The sequence below is a fragment of the Pseudorasbora parva genome, chromosome 6 (genome assembly GCF_024679245.1).
Source record: "Pseudorasbora parva isolate DD20220531a chromosome 6, ASM2467924v1, whole genome shotgun sequence".
NCBI classification, from domain to species: Eukaryota; Metazoa; Chordata; class Actinopteri; order Cypriniformes; family Gobionidae; genus Pseudorasbora; species Pseudorasbora parva.
The window spans coordinates 12,424,605-12,438,455 of NC_090177.1; the positions used below are offsets into that span (position 1 = coordinate 12,424,605).

General features: G+C 35.4%; 1 protein-coding gene across 2 annotated transcripts in view; it reads right to left on the reverse strand.

Moving 5' to 3' along the window:
* Positions 1-914: 914 nt before the first annotated feature.
* The window catches only part of bcas1 (brain enriched myelin associated protein 1), a 137,485-nt gene continuing 124,548 nt past the window's right edge, over positions 915-13,851 (reverse strand). Inside the window, exons 8-15 of one of the 2 annotated variants that reach the window (XM_067445647.1) lie at positions 9,503-9,661; positions 8,618-8,677; positions 7,788-7,823; positions 7,187-7,378; positions 6,429-6,467; positions 4,516-4,638; positions 2,598-2,804; positions 915-1,847 (exon numbers count right to left, since the gene is read on the reverse strand). In XM_067445647.1, the coding sequence (XP_067301748.1) occupies positions 1,782-1,847; positions 2,598-2,804; positions 4,516-4,638; positions 6,429-6,467; positions 7,187-7,378; positions 7,788-7,823; positions 8,618-8,677; positions 9,503-9,661 (882 nt within the window). In that variant the 3' untranslated portion in view covers positions 915-1,781. The remainder of the gene's footprint in view (positions 1,848-2,597; positions 2,805-4,515; positions 4,639-6,428; positions 6,468-7,186; positions 7,379-7,787; positions 7,824-8,617; positions 8,678-9,502; positions 9,662-13,851) is intronic. The other variant, XM_067445646.1, reaches the window with a different exon arrangement.

Here is a 13,851-nt window from a genome sequence, read left to right on the forward strand (position 1 = left end):
TTACTTCACTTTCCTTTCTTTTTAAGCGTTACTATCGCCACCTAGTGATAAGCATATTGTATTAAAGGTTATTTTTATGAAACACTTTTTTTGATTGAAGGGGTATGGCTAGGGTTAGGTTAGGGTTGAGAGAAGATAATTACCATCGATCTGTATTTGATTATATAAATACAGATTATGTATTGTGTATGTTACTTTATTGTTTATGTTGACCTGCCAAAGGACTGCGGGTGAAAATTAGCTTTGAGCTATATCCTGTACAATACATGAAATGGAAACATTTATGTTAAAAATTGTACATGGTCCTTTTTATAAAGTAAAGTAAAGTAAAGTAAAGTAAAGTAAAGTAAAGTAAAGTAAAGTAAAGTAAAGTAAAGTAAAGTAAAGATTATATATTTTACTAATAGCTGTTACTTTTCACCCAAAAATGAAAATGTTGTCATCATTTACTCACTCTCCAGCCTGTATGAAACCTGTATGAATCTCTTTCTCTTGCTGAACATAAAAGAAGATATTTTGAATAACAAGGGTCACCAAACAGTGATGGACCCCATTCATAGTATAGAAAAAATACTATGAAAGTCAATGAGGTCCATTAAAGTGATAGTTCACTTTAAAATGAAAATTCTGTCATCCTTTACTCGCCCTCAAGTGGTTTCAAACCTGTATCAATTTCTTTCTTCAGCTCAAGGGAAGATATTTTGAAGAATATCAGTAACCAATCAGTTAACATGAGCCACTCACTTCCATAGTAGAAAAAAAAATACTATGGAAGTGAGTGGCTCATGTTAACTGATTGGTTACTGATATTCTTCAAAATATCTTCCCTTGTGTTGAGCTGAAGAAAGAAATTCATACAGGTTTAAAACAACTTGAGGGTGAGTAAAGGATGACAGAATTTTCATTTTAAAGTGAACTATCCCTTTAATGTTTGGTTACCAATATTTTTTTTAAACATCTTTTGTGTTCAGCAGAACAAGGAAAAACGAGTAAATGATGATGACAGTATTTTTGACTGAATTATCCCTTTAAATAATATTCAAAAACAATTTTGCCCTATAAACATTTCACACAAAAGCATAAAATAAATGTACTTGAAAATATTGTTTCAGTCAAATACCTTCATGTTTGTTTCTTGGAAGTGTGCCATTTGGGACAGGGCCTAAAGCGATTCAGAAGCTTTACATTTGAATTCAAATAGGTTTCAGTGAGAACGCTGATTGAATTATGCAGACAATGGGTCATTGATTTTTACAATCAGATAGTGTACGATTACATGAATAAATACATTTCATGTACAAACTCACACGACGTTTGCTTTGTCCCGGTAAAAAGGCATCTCAAGTTTTAATACGCAACGCAACGTAAGATGAGTAGTGTTAGTTAGTTAACATTTTATACATACCGTTACATTTTAAACATGCACAGAAAATAAAGAAAAGGGGGTTTATATAAAATATAGGGTAGATTTTCACTTTCTCTTTCCATCTTATTCCACATCACGCAGATCACTGACACGTTTCTCTGTGGGAAACAATAGAAGTTCCTCCCTCCCCTCAAAAACACGTTTAAACACTTGCTGAACAGTGAATTTCATTACACTTACTTCCGCTCTCTCTAAATGCATAGGGTTCAGCCAGGTTTCATGGCATAATTTCAGATTTAGAGTCAACCTCATAATCGAATAAACAAAACTGGGGTTGGTTTAAATATATAGAACTATTAAATATGCATTCCTATGCACATGGTAGCCAATCGTTTTGACAAAGATGAGCGAGGCTTTATTTGGACTTCTCGGGTGCCGCAGGTTCCGTTTGCACTCCGGCGTCAGAATGGCGTTTTTGGCTCTGTGAGACACACCAACGCATAACGCATCATTAGTTTAGTGATCCTAACTTAGCAAGAAAGCCTTGTAATAGTGCCTGAAGCAAAACCCCTCACAACCTGTTTGACAACTGCTGTTTTTTTGTGGATCTTGCTCCAACACGTCCCTTTTAGTTATAGTCAATGGCGAAATTATATACTTTATTATCGATGTATGCTGCGATACTTTTGTATGCTTTAGTTGTCCTCATACTTTTGTCTAATTGACATCCACTTGAAACTGCCTATAACTGTGGACAATTATAATGAACACAAATTCATTTTAATGAATGAAGAAGCTAAAAAAAAGTATTAGATTATGAGATTTCATGCAATATTATTAGATTTCATGCAATAATAAAATATCATATGGCTATGTTTTTTCCCCCCAATTTAATCTAATGATATTTAAAAAACATTTGAAGTATTTTATACATTTTAATCAGCATTTATTAAAGCATTTTACAAATAAGAGCTCATATTCATGTGGAATTGATTAATCTGTATGTTGGTAATTGAGGCCATCTTGTGGTCATACACGGTGAATGTCGATTAAGATTAACAGCTAGCAAACAATACCAAAATAATCAGGATGGTTAAATGTCAGACAGAATTACAACATGCTTCTTAACATCAGCATTTAACTGGCAAACTACATGCAACTGAACCGTTAATGGACACTTTTGTCCTCGGTCAACTCCCTAGCCCTCAATAATCTCTGGGTTTTTTCTAACCAGGGTTTTGAAGAACAGCTGGATGGAATTCCTCTTCTCCAGCTTTCGGGGCATGTTGGGCGAGGCTTCTGTGCTTCCCACTGATTTGTTGTCTGGGGCCGTTTGCGGTGCCGGGGCGGCAGGTTTTGGCTCCTCTTTGGCCTTCACGGCTGGAGCGGCTTCTGCCACAGGAGGGGGAGCTGGCGTCTCCTTCTTGGGCTCTGGTGCCTTGTGTTGATACAAATGAGCTGTGGTTAATGAGATGATTTTTTAAAAAGTTTTGTGCACATTATCATTCATATTTTGTATGGTCCTGTTCAAAAGTCTGGGGGCAGTATTTTTGATTCAGCAAGGTTGCATGAAATTGATAAAACATGTCAGTAAATACATTTATATGTTACAAATGATTTCTATGTCAAGTAAATGTTATTCTTTTGAACTTTAAATTGATCAAAGAATCAGAATTTCTTTAATAACGGTTTCAACACTTTACAATAAGGTCCCATTAGTTCATGTTTGTTCATTAAATAATATTAACTAACAATACATTTGTTATAATATGCATTCATCTTTATTTAATGTTATTAAATCCAGTTAATGCAACTGTTCATTGTTAGTTTATGTTAGCTCAGGTCCATTAAATAATATCAACAGACACAACTTTTGATTTTAACAGTCTATTAGTAAATGTAGATATTACCATTAACTAAGATTAATAAATCATTTTAAGTATTTTCCAGTGTTAGTTCATGTTAACTTATATATACTAACTAATGAAACCATATTATAAAGTGTTGCCAAAAATGTTTCTTGAACACCAAATCAGCATATTAGAATGTTATTTCAAATTGTAAGTATTTCTGAACAAATAAAAGTTGATGAGAATAAGGCTTCTTTTTAAAAAAAAAACATCTACTAATAAACTTAATAAAAGTGTATAATATATTATAAACATATAAAAAATTATATATATATATATATATACATACTGTATAACTATATATATAGTATACATTATTTTATATATATATATATATATATATATATATATATATATATATATATATATATATATATATATATATATATATATAGTATACATTATTTTATTTATATATATATATATATATATATATATATATATATATATATATATATATATATATATATATATATAATAGTAATGGTAATGGTTTGAATTTAGTAGAATTTAGTAGTAATTACTCAATAAACAGTCTAAACAGGCTATATTACATTGCTGACATATTATCTTGATTAATAACTGTACCACTAAAGGCCTATTCACACCATGGACTATATTTATAACGATAACTAAAAAAAATATATGGCTCTAAAAATCGTTCTAAATACAAAAGAATAGCAGAGTCCACGCCACAAGTTTAACGCTGGAATCACTTTCAGCTGATGAATGAAGAAAACATTGACAGCCAATCCCAATCTATACTGCTTTCAGAGCTCGAACATTTAAAGTGACAGACAACATTAACTGCAGCGCATGCCTAGAATAAATACAGTGATTTTGTCTGCTGGTGTGGAAGCTAATAGTTATCGCTCTTGGTGTGAACGACCTTTATATATGTGTTTTTCACCCTGTAAAAATCTATTAAACTTGTAATACTGGGGAACAGATACAGACAACACAAACACACGTGTAAGATGTAAGGTTGAGCAGTGCAACAAAATCAATCAGTTTGGTTAATGGAAGAATGGCCACCGTATAGAGCCATTTACCGCTCTAGCAGACATGAGGGAGATGCTGGCGGCAGCGCTGGACGCGGCTGCCTGGATCCTAGTGCTCACTTGGCCTAGCAGTACCTCAAATTCACACAAACCTGTTATTGCATGCAGTGCTCCAATGCAGAAACACAATCTGATACACTCACACATGCACCTGAACTGTAATTAATTTGGAGTTTACCTTGGGTTTGAACATTTTTCCAAATGTGGATTTTTTCTCTGGTTTCTTTTCCTCTGGTTTTGGCGCTGGAGGTTCTTCAGGTTTGGCAGCGGCCTCAAGAGTGCTGCTCTTAGATGCGTCTACCTGGTGTTTCAAAGCAGAAAAAGATTATTACTATAAGAGCAAATGAAAGAACAATGTGAGGATTTTAAGAAGGCCGTCAAGTGATTGTGTGAATCATCAGTGGAGAGGTTAAAACAGATAACATCTGACTGAATTACTGACTGCTGCATTTATATGTCTGAGCCTCTTTTTCTTGGGGCACTTTCCAAAATAAGGGTACAAAATAGTAAAAACATGTTTTTTTCTTAACATGGTTGCAAACTTAATTTAATAATAATATATATATATATATATATATATATATATATATATATATATATATATATATATATATATATATATATATTACTACTAGCTTCAGAAATGAAAGCATTAAACATTGCCCACTCAGGTTCAATACTCCAACCTCCACAGGGATGTCAGGAAAGCTCCTTTGGGAGTGAGAGTTGAAGATCTCACAGACAGGGGCCTCCTCCAGATGTTCCCAGTTCACCTGCACTACCCGTTTGGGCTTACCCGGCCTGTCCAGAGCCTTCCCCCTCCCACTTACCCAACTCACCACCAGATGGTGATTGGTTGACAGCTCCGGCTCTCCCTTCACCCGAACGTCCAAAACATGCAGCCTCAGATCAGATGATACGATCACAAAATCGATCATCAACCATCGGTCTAGGGTTCTCTGGTACCATGTACACTTATGAGCATCCTTATGTTCGAACATGGTGTTCGTTCTAGCCAATCCATGACTAGGTCACAAGTTTAACAAAAAACACCCGCTTGGGTTTAGATCAGGCCTTTCCTCCCAATCATGCCTTTCCAGATGTCTCCATCATTGCCCATGTGTGTGTGTTGAAGTCTCCCAGCAGAACTAAGGAGTGTACTACTGGGTCTTCATTGAGGGTCTCCAAGAAGGCCGAAAACTCAGAACTGTTGTTCGGTGCATATGCACAGACAAAAGTCAGAGTTTTCCCCCCTACGACCTGTAGGCATAGGGAGGCGACCCACCTATCCACCGGGGTAAACTCCACTGTAGCGGCGCTCAGCATGGGCTTGCGAGTATCCCCAAACCTGCCCAGCGCCTCACACCGTGGGCAACTCCAGAGAAGAATAGAGTCCATCCCCTATCCATGAGTATGGTTCCAGAACTGAGACTGTGTAGAGGTAAGCCTTACCAGATCTAACGGGTACAGCTCCACCACCTGCACAAGTTCCGGCTCCTTGTCCCACAGAGAGATGAAGGTTCACATCCCCAAAGCAAGCCTCTGCTGGTCTGGTCCGTCAAAGTGTGGCAGTGCACCCAACCCCACAGTTTCTCCCACGGGTGGTGGACCCACAGGATGGAGAGAGGTGTGCCACGCCACTTCTTCGGGCTGTGTGTCTTTGTTGTTCCATGGGCTACTTCAACCATACTTGGTCTGGCTGCTCATCTGAGACCACTTAGCCTTTGGAGGCCCTACCAGGAGCACCAGGCTCTGGACAACACAGCTCTCAGGTTCATAGGGACACACAAACCTCTCCATCCCGATAAGGTGATGGTTCCCGGAGAGGCATATATATCATTTTTCTTACAATCCTGTATCATTTATCAATTTGATTGACACGTTCAATCAAAATTTTATTGAAAATTGATTTGTGTAAAAATGCCTTCTCTCTCAGATGAACATGATCGTAAATGCGGCACCATTTTATACCCTGTTTATAGAAAGTGCCAAGTATGTAAATGTAAGTACGTAAATAGTGAGTGATAAGTGATTTGATTTAGGAAGACAGTCCCACCACCAAGAGACAATCGATCAGCTAAATGTATTTACCTGTACCTCTACCGGCTTTTTCTCTTCAACCACAACAGACTGCGGGCAAGCAAATATTGGCGTTAATATTACAGTAATCTACAATTCCCATGGCATTTACAATGCCCGTCTACTCTAGCAAGGATAAATACTGAGTCACTGGTTATACAAAGCTTACATGAGCCTCAAGTCGCTGAATAAATCTGATGTAAGTATGAAGTAGAACCCAAAGCACATGGTTTAGTTGGCCGACTGTTGTGACATGAGGTAATGGCTGCTGTCAACATGATGTCACCCTAATGGACGTTCAGTGACTCATTCAATATTATTTGAGTTTTCCGCTAATTAAATGGCATAATGTATTATGCCTATGTGGGAAAACATTGCAAACATATTTTATACCTTTGAATATTAAATATGATAGCTCTCTCAAATATAGGGCAAAGTAATATAAGCCTCTTGGATTAATTTGCATGTCTTGAGTTATGATAAACAAATGAGGTCAGTTCTGTTAATATCCGAATAGCCTTTGCTTGTTATCATTTACCACTCGTGATGTCGTCTTAGCACTGGCTCCACTGGTGGTCGCCGCCTGAACTTTTGACACCACCTTGCCTAGCAACACCTCAAATTCACATTACTCTGTTATGGTGTGCCACATACGCTATGCATATATATAAGTCTAAGTCTCACCCCAGAACAAAAAAGAGAAAGGCTATATTTATGTAGTTTGGTTTATTGTCACCTACATCATGTACTCCTGCCAGGTTTTAGCTTACCTTTGGACGGAAGAGTTTTTTGAAACTACTTTCTCTAGTTTTGGTCTTGGGAGAGTCCTCTGCTTTTGTTTCAGCTGCTGCCGCTGCTTTTGTTGCAGACATTTCCTCTTTCTTTACCGCTGGCTCTGCTTTACCTTCCATCTTAGAGGGCACTGGGGGAGGTGGAGGAGGCGCCTTGGGTGTTTCCTGCAACTTATAAAAGAGAGCAATTGTTGTATTTCAAGCAAAAACAGCAGATGATCTATCTATCTATCTATCTATCTATCTATCTATCTATCTATCTATCTATCTATCTATCTATCTATCTATCTATCTATCTATCTATCTATCTATCTATCTATCTATCTATCTATCTATCTATCTATCTATCTATCTATCTATCTATCTATCTATCTATTTGTCTGTCTGTCTGTCTGTCTGTCTGTCTGTCAGTCTACGTTGTTAACCAACACATCTCAAAACCAACACATCTCTTGTGGTGTTATTGTATATAGCTTATGGTGCTCATTAAAATATGATTATAAAAATAACATAACTGTGAAATGTTATAAGGCTCACATTTACATTCACATTATTATAATGTTTATAATATGTGACTCACATTTGTTGACGGTGCTGGTGGGGTCTCTTTCTGTGACTGAGGAACATTAGGACAATATCAATCATCACATGCATTTAGGACAATAATAATTTATTTTTTTTATTTATAAATGCATTCATGTAATATATATATATAAAATTAGTAAACAAATAAATTTGTTATGAATATAATAATTTATATATAATATAATTATATATAAATTATATATAATTAGTAAACAAATAAATACATAAACAAATAAATAATAAAGTAAGCAAGAAAACAAACAAGAGTGCAGCAGAGCTGAAAAACAATGAAAAAAGGTCTGATAAAAAGAATTTGGGGTTTCTGAACTTTAAAATAATTACTGAAAACAATCCTATGCAGAAATACAAAACTTTAAACAGAATCTATACCGATACTGATGATTAACAGATTGGAACAATAACTACATAAATAAGTAAATACAATTTATATACATAAAAAAGATAATTTATATAATATAATATAATATAATATAATATAATATAATATAATATAATATAATATAATATAATATAATATAATATAATATAATATAATATAATACACCCAGGGCTGTCAATTAACTGTGACAGCCTACCATAAAATGTATATGTTTTCATATAATATATATATATGTGTGTGTGTGTGTGTGTGTGTGTGTGTGTGTGTGTGTGTGTGTGTGCCCGTGTCTGTATATGTGAGTTTGTACACATACACATATTATAAACAAACTTGTGTTAGATGTGATTAATTGATTTGACAGCACTAAATGCAATGCAATATATTGAATATGAATGACTGGTGTTGTGACCGTCAGGTTGTATTACCTGTTCCTTTGAAGCATCAGGAGTGACTTTGGCTTCTTTGCTTGTCTTGGTCGGAGAGGTCTTTGCATGCAGAAAAGAGAATGGAGACAAGATTACATTAGAGTGACTGTGAAAAAGCGTCAGAGTGGCATGTTTAAGCATATATTGCTCCTTCAGGTACTCCATGTCGGAAAGCCGGGCCTACTCGTCTGCATGGAGATGAAGATTGAGATATCAAAAACGTATCTTTTGCAAGGATAATGTCTGTCTGTCAAACTCGGATGCCGTTTAGACGGGCTCGCTTTGCCACGGGCACACAAAGAGCTCCCTGGCAGGCACCGTTCTGAACATGTTTCTCATATATTGAGTCAGCCTTTGTCCTCTGGAGATGGCGTAGGCCTACCCGTGCTTTATCACAACTCCGAACGCACAGGCCTCCCTTGTGAGCTCACATTATGCAGCAAACAAAAGGCTGCCACAGTCTGACATGTCCAAAGGCTTGATTTAGAAGAGTGCCAAGGATAGTTTAACAGATAACAGACGCAGCGTAACAAATACCACAATGATGGAGTAAAAATGCATCATTGTAGTCTGGTATACAGCAAGTCTAGATTGTTGCACAGAAATGCACGCCTTCCTGCTATTCTCTTTAAGGTATATATTCTGCGCACACATATTTCTCAGTTATATTTCCTTAAAAAGAAAGTTTTGAAAGAACAATGCACTTGAACCACTGAGGCCATGAGTTCAATTCCCTCAAAAAAATAAAAATAAAATAAAAATCGATTGAATGCACTGACCTTTTGGATAAAAGCATCTGTCGAATCTGTCAAATGTCGTTCGAAAGAAACTTTAAATCATTGAAGCATAAGCGAAATAATTAAAAGCAATTAAATTTGTACTTACAAATGTTTTGAAAAAGTTCATAACTGATTTTTCTGTTGGTTTAATGTCCTCTGGCGGATTCTTTTCTTCTGTGACTTCCACAGGACTGGGTTCGAGAGCTTCACCCTCCGGCTCCGGCTCTGGCTCAGGCTCTGCGCTGATCTTTATGTTCACTGGACCCTATAGGCAAATCCAGAGAATTAGCTCTTGGAAATGTGTTACAACCCTTACAGCTGACGTGCAATAGATGCATTGAAATAGGGGCACAATTCCATCCATGCCTCTGCCTACTCGAGTCAGCAGCAACAATCATCCTATTATTACTGCCTGTTTCCCCCCCTCACTCATTGATATTCAGCAATGCGCTGGACTTAAAGTCTGTGTGTGCTTTATCTTACAGTAAAATGTGCCATGCTTATATTATAGTATTTGTTTGGCTTGTTATATTTGACCGGCAATCACGTTTAGAGAACTAACTGTTGAACATATCACAGATATGACGACTGGTGTACAGTTACAGTAGCTCTTCATTGCTTATTCAGATGTTATTTGAATTTCATGCACTGAAACCACACAAGAAAAAGACAAAACAAAGACTTGCTATGTCTGAGACGGTTACACTACCGATCAAAAGTTCCAAATAATTAAGATTTTTGTTTTATGTTTTTAAACGTTTTTTCTCAATCGCTTTGGCTCATTTTTCAAAACAGTTTTAAAGTGATAGTTCACCCAAAAAAGAACATTACCCCATGATTTACTGACCCTCAAGCCATCCTAGGTGTATATGACATTCTTCATTCAGACGAATACAGTCAAAGTCCTGGCTTTTACCAGCTTTATAATGGCAGTCCAAAATTTGCATCCATCCATTATAAAAGTAATCCACAGGGGGGGCGCGGGGGGGGGGGGGGGGGAAATAAAGGCCTTCTGATGTGAATCGATGCGTTTGTGCAAGAAAAATATTGAATTTAAAACTTAAAATAGTTAGCTGTAACTGGTGTAACTGGCACGATGCGACGTAGGAACGTAAGCATTTTGAACTGTGACAGGCTCTACACTGTCTTCATCTTTCTCCGATTATATTCGTCTGAAAGAACAATGTCATATACACTGTAAAAAAAAGGCAAATTTTGAACTTTTGCAGTACAATCGACTTGGATTTTACGTAATTTCAACTTAAATCATGTTAAACTGACTTTAAAAAATGAGTTACATCTTGTATAACTAATAAAAAAAAGTTTAACATAAGTCTTAACTTATTTTGATGAGTTAAAACAATGTAAACACATATGTTGTCATAACTTAATGAGCATATCATTTTTTACAGTGTACACCTAGGGATGGCCAACGCCAGTAAATAATGGGGTAAGGATTGGGTGAACCATCCCTTTAACATTCTGTAAGTGCAATTGTCATAACAGTTTGCTGGAACATCAGATCTCTTCAAAACCTAGTTATTGTGTCAGTAAATGTCACCAAAATAAAAAAGTGTGTTTGTCATCGTGTGAGCCACAATGGGCAAAATATTTAGATTTTTTTTTTCACCATGGAAATGTTTGTTATATACAAATTTCATGTGTTTTTTGTTTTGTTTTTTTACTTTTTTCTTGACACTAACTGCTTTCTATTCTTTACAATAATGTCAGTTTAAATCTGAATGCTCTGAGCTTTTTTACTGTAAATACAGATTCAGACAGTAGATAAAAATTACTGGAAAAAGTCAATAATGCAATGCATGAAAAGAAAATGAAAATTTGTATTTATACAGTACATTTATTTTTTTCAAATTGACTGTTGCTTGTTCATTTTTACACACATTTATTATGCCTTTCTCATCTTACATCTTCCTAGTGCTCTTCCATGACAACATTTTTTTTTAGTATACATTTAAATAAATGAAAAATAAATGTACTGTATGAATACAAACGAGTTAATGCAAATATGTACAAATCATTTAGCATGTGATGGCTCACACGATGAAAGGATGTTTACAAGTTGTGAAGAGTTTGACAGTTTCGCTGAGAATCAATCGTCAGTTTTGACAAGCTAATTGTAGACAATTGTAATAACTCTTTTGCACACATACCAAAACAAATGCAATTTGCTTAAATCAATGAGAATTCTAATGTTCAGAAACATATTTTTTTATGGAAAAAAGGTCTCATTTGAGAATTGAGCCAAATCGATTTTTTGGTGATTTTTACATAATTTACTTAGTTTAATAATTTTGAAATAAGTCTCTTATGCTCACCCAGACTGCACTGTAAACCTGAATATGTTGGCAAAACCAAAACAAAAAAACATGAGGAAATCGTTTGCATCAAAATGTCTAAGAAATGTAAAGTTTGAGTAAGCAGAACTTGATTTTTATTTTGTACTCATACATTTTAATGGGTCTTAACATCAAATATTTGAGTAATCTAATTGGTAACACAATGCTTTGATAACTGAGCTCATGCTCCACTCATCACCATGATGGTAACCCTACAAAAACCCAACAGAAAAGAAACTCTTCTAAACTATCAAAGCAAAACAAGAAACACTACTAAATCTCCACCATAATATTAATCTAGAAACATAAATCCCAGTTACATTTAAGTTTGTCTAAATTAAAAGAAACAAGTTTATAAAACTCAAAACCATTTATCCAATTCATATTACTTAAAATGTGTCAGTTTTGAGAAAAAAAAATATATTTCTGAATACTCATAAAAGTTAATTTGATTGAACTAATTTGTTTAATTTGAGTTGGCGCTACACAAACCAATTAATTATGTTGATCATTAGGGTTTACAGTGTGCTTTTTTATTTTATTATTTATCAAAAAACTAAAATCAGTAATATTGTGGATTGTACTTTTACAATTCAAAATAATTGTTTTCTATTTAAATGTATTACAAAATTGTATTAACTCATGTGAATTTTCCACATCATTAGTCACATGATCGCTCAGAAATCATTCAAATATGCTCACGGTTTTCACAAAAATATAAAGCAGCAAAAACGTTTTCAATATTGATAACAATAAGCATATTATAATGTTTTATAATGTGGATCATGTGACGGATCATGATGATGCTGAAAATTCTGCTCAGGGAAAAATGAAAAGAAGCAAAGCAGTAATTGTAAAAAAATTATTTCACAATTTTACTGTATTTTGGATCAAATAAATTCAGCCTTGGTGAGCAGAAGAGACGTCTTTCAAAAACATTTAATAAAAATCATATTTATTTAAAAAATTTGATTGGTAGTTTATATAGAGACAAGACAATAATCCAACATGCTAACAAACTTTGATGTAGTTTCGATGTCACTTTCAGGAACAATTCTGGTAGTTTATGTTAATATAGTGTTAATTGATGACAAGCATCCTGAGGAAAGAAGCTAGTACATTCACAGTTAGGAGTGAATCGTATGCGGTCAGTTTGTCGATGCAGTGCCGTTCTCGATGAAAGAACATTGTTTGTCAGAACTGACCGTATTCAGATATGCAAACTCTTCTGGGCTAATCTCAATTGTGATGTGAATAGCATTTACAGCACGTACATCTACACTAAGCGGTTTATAGGAAGCGTCTTCTAAAGCCCTTGTGCACATTAACTTGAGTTGGGAAAGAATGGGAGCAGATTCTGCTGAATTGCTTTTAGTGAGAGAAGTATTTTTTTTTGAACGTCCACTATGGGCAGAGACATTCAGTGGTTCAGCTGGTTCCTCAATAACCACCCAACTTTCCTCATCTACAGCATCCAAGACGAATTCGACAGCACAAGGAGCCATTTCTTCTTCAGCAACCAATGCCGGTTCCAAAGATGCGGTTAATGGTTGCTCTGCAGCGACCAAAGTCTTCTTGAAATTGTTCTTTAGAAGTTCTTCTGCTTCATTTACATGGCACAGTGTTTCTTGTTTCTGAGTAATCTGCCAGATGTCCTCAACAATATCCACCATTTCTTCAGCAACTAGCAATGGCTTCTCAGTTCCGACAACTGGTTCCTCAGTAGGAGACAACACTGGAAAGTTCACACATGCTAATTGTTCCATTTCGTCTGATATTATGCTTTCAACAATTTGAATAAGTTCCTTGTCTTCTAACAAGGCCTGTTCAGATTCCACATTCTTAGGTTCTTCATCTTCTGGAACCTTAGCCTCAACCGTTGGTGGTTCTTTAGATTTCAGACATAATGACTCCATCGAGATGCTCTTTGTCAGTAAGTGTTGGCTTTTGCGTCGTGCGGGAATAGCGTCGACAAATTGCAATTTGATCTTTTCCACAAAATCCTCAAGAATCTCCCTTTCTTCTGAATTAACGAAGACTTTATCCTTTTTGGAACGAGAAATTGGTAAATGTGAATCAGAATGCACTACATTTTTGC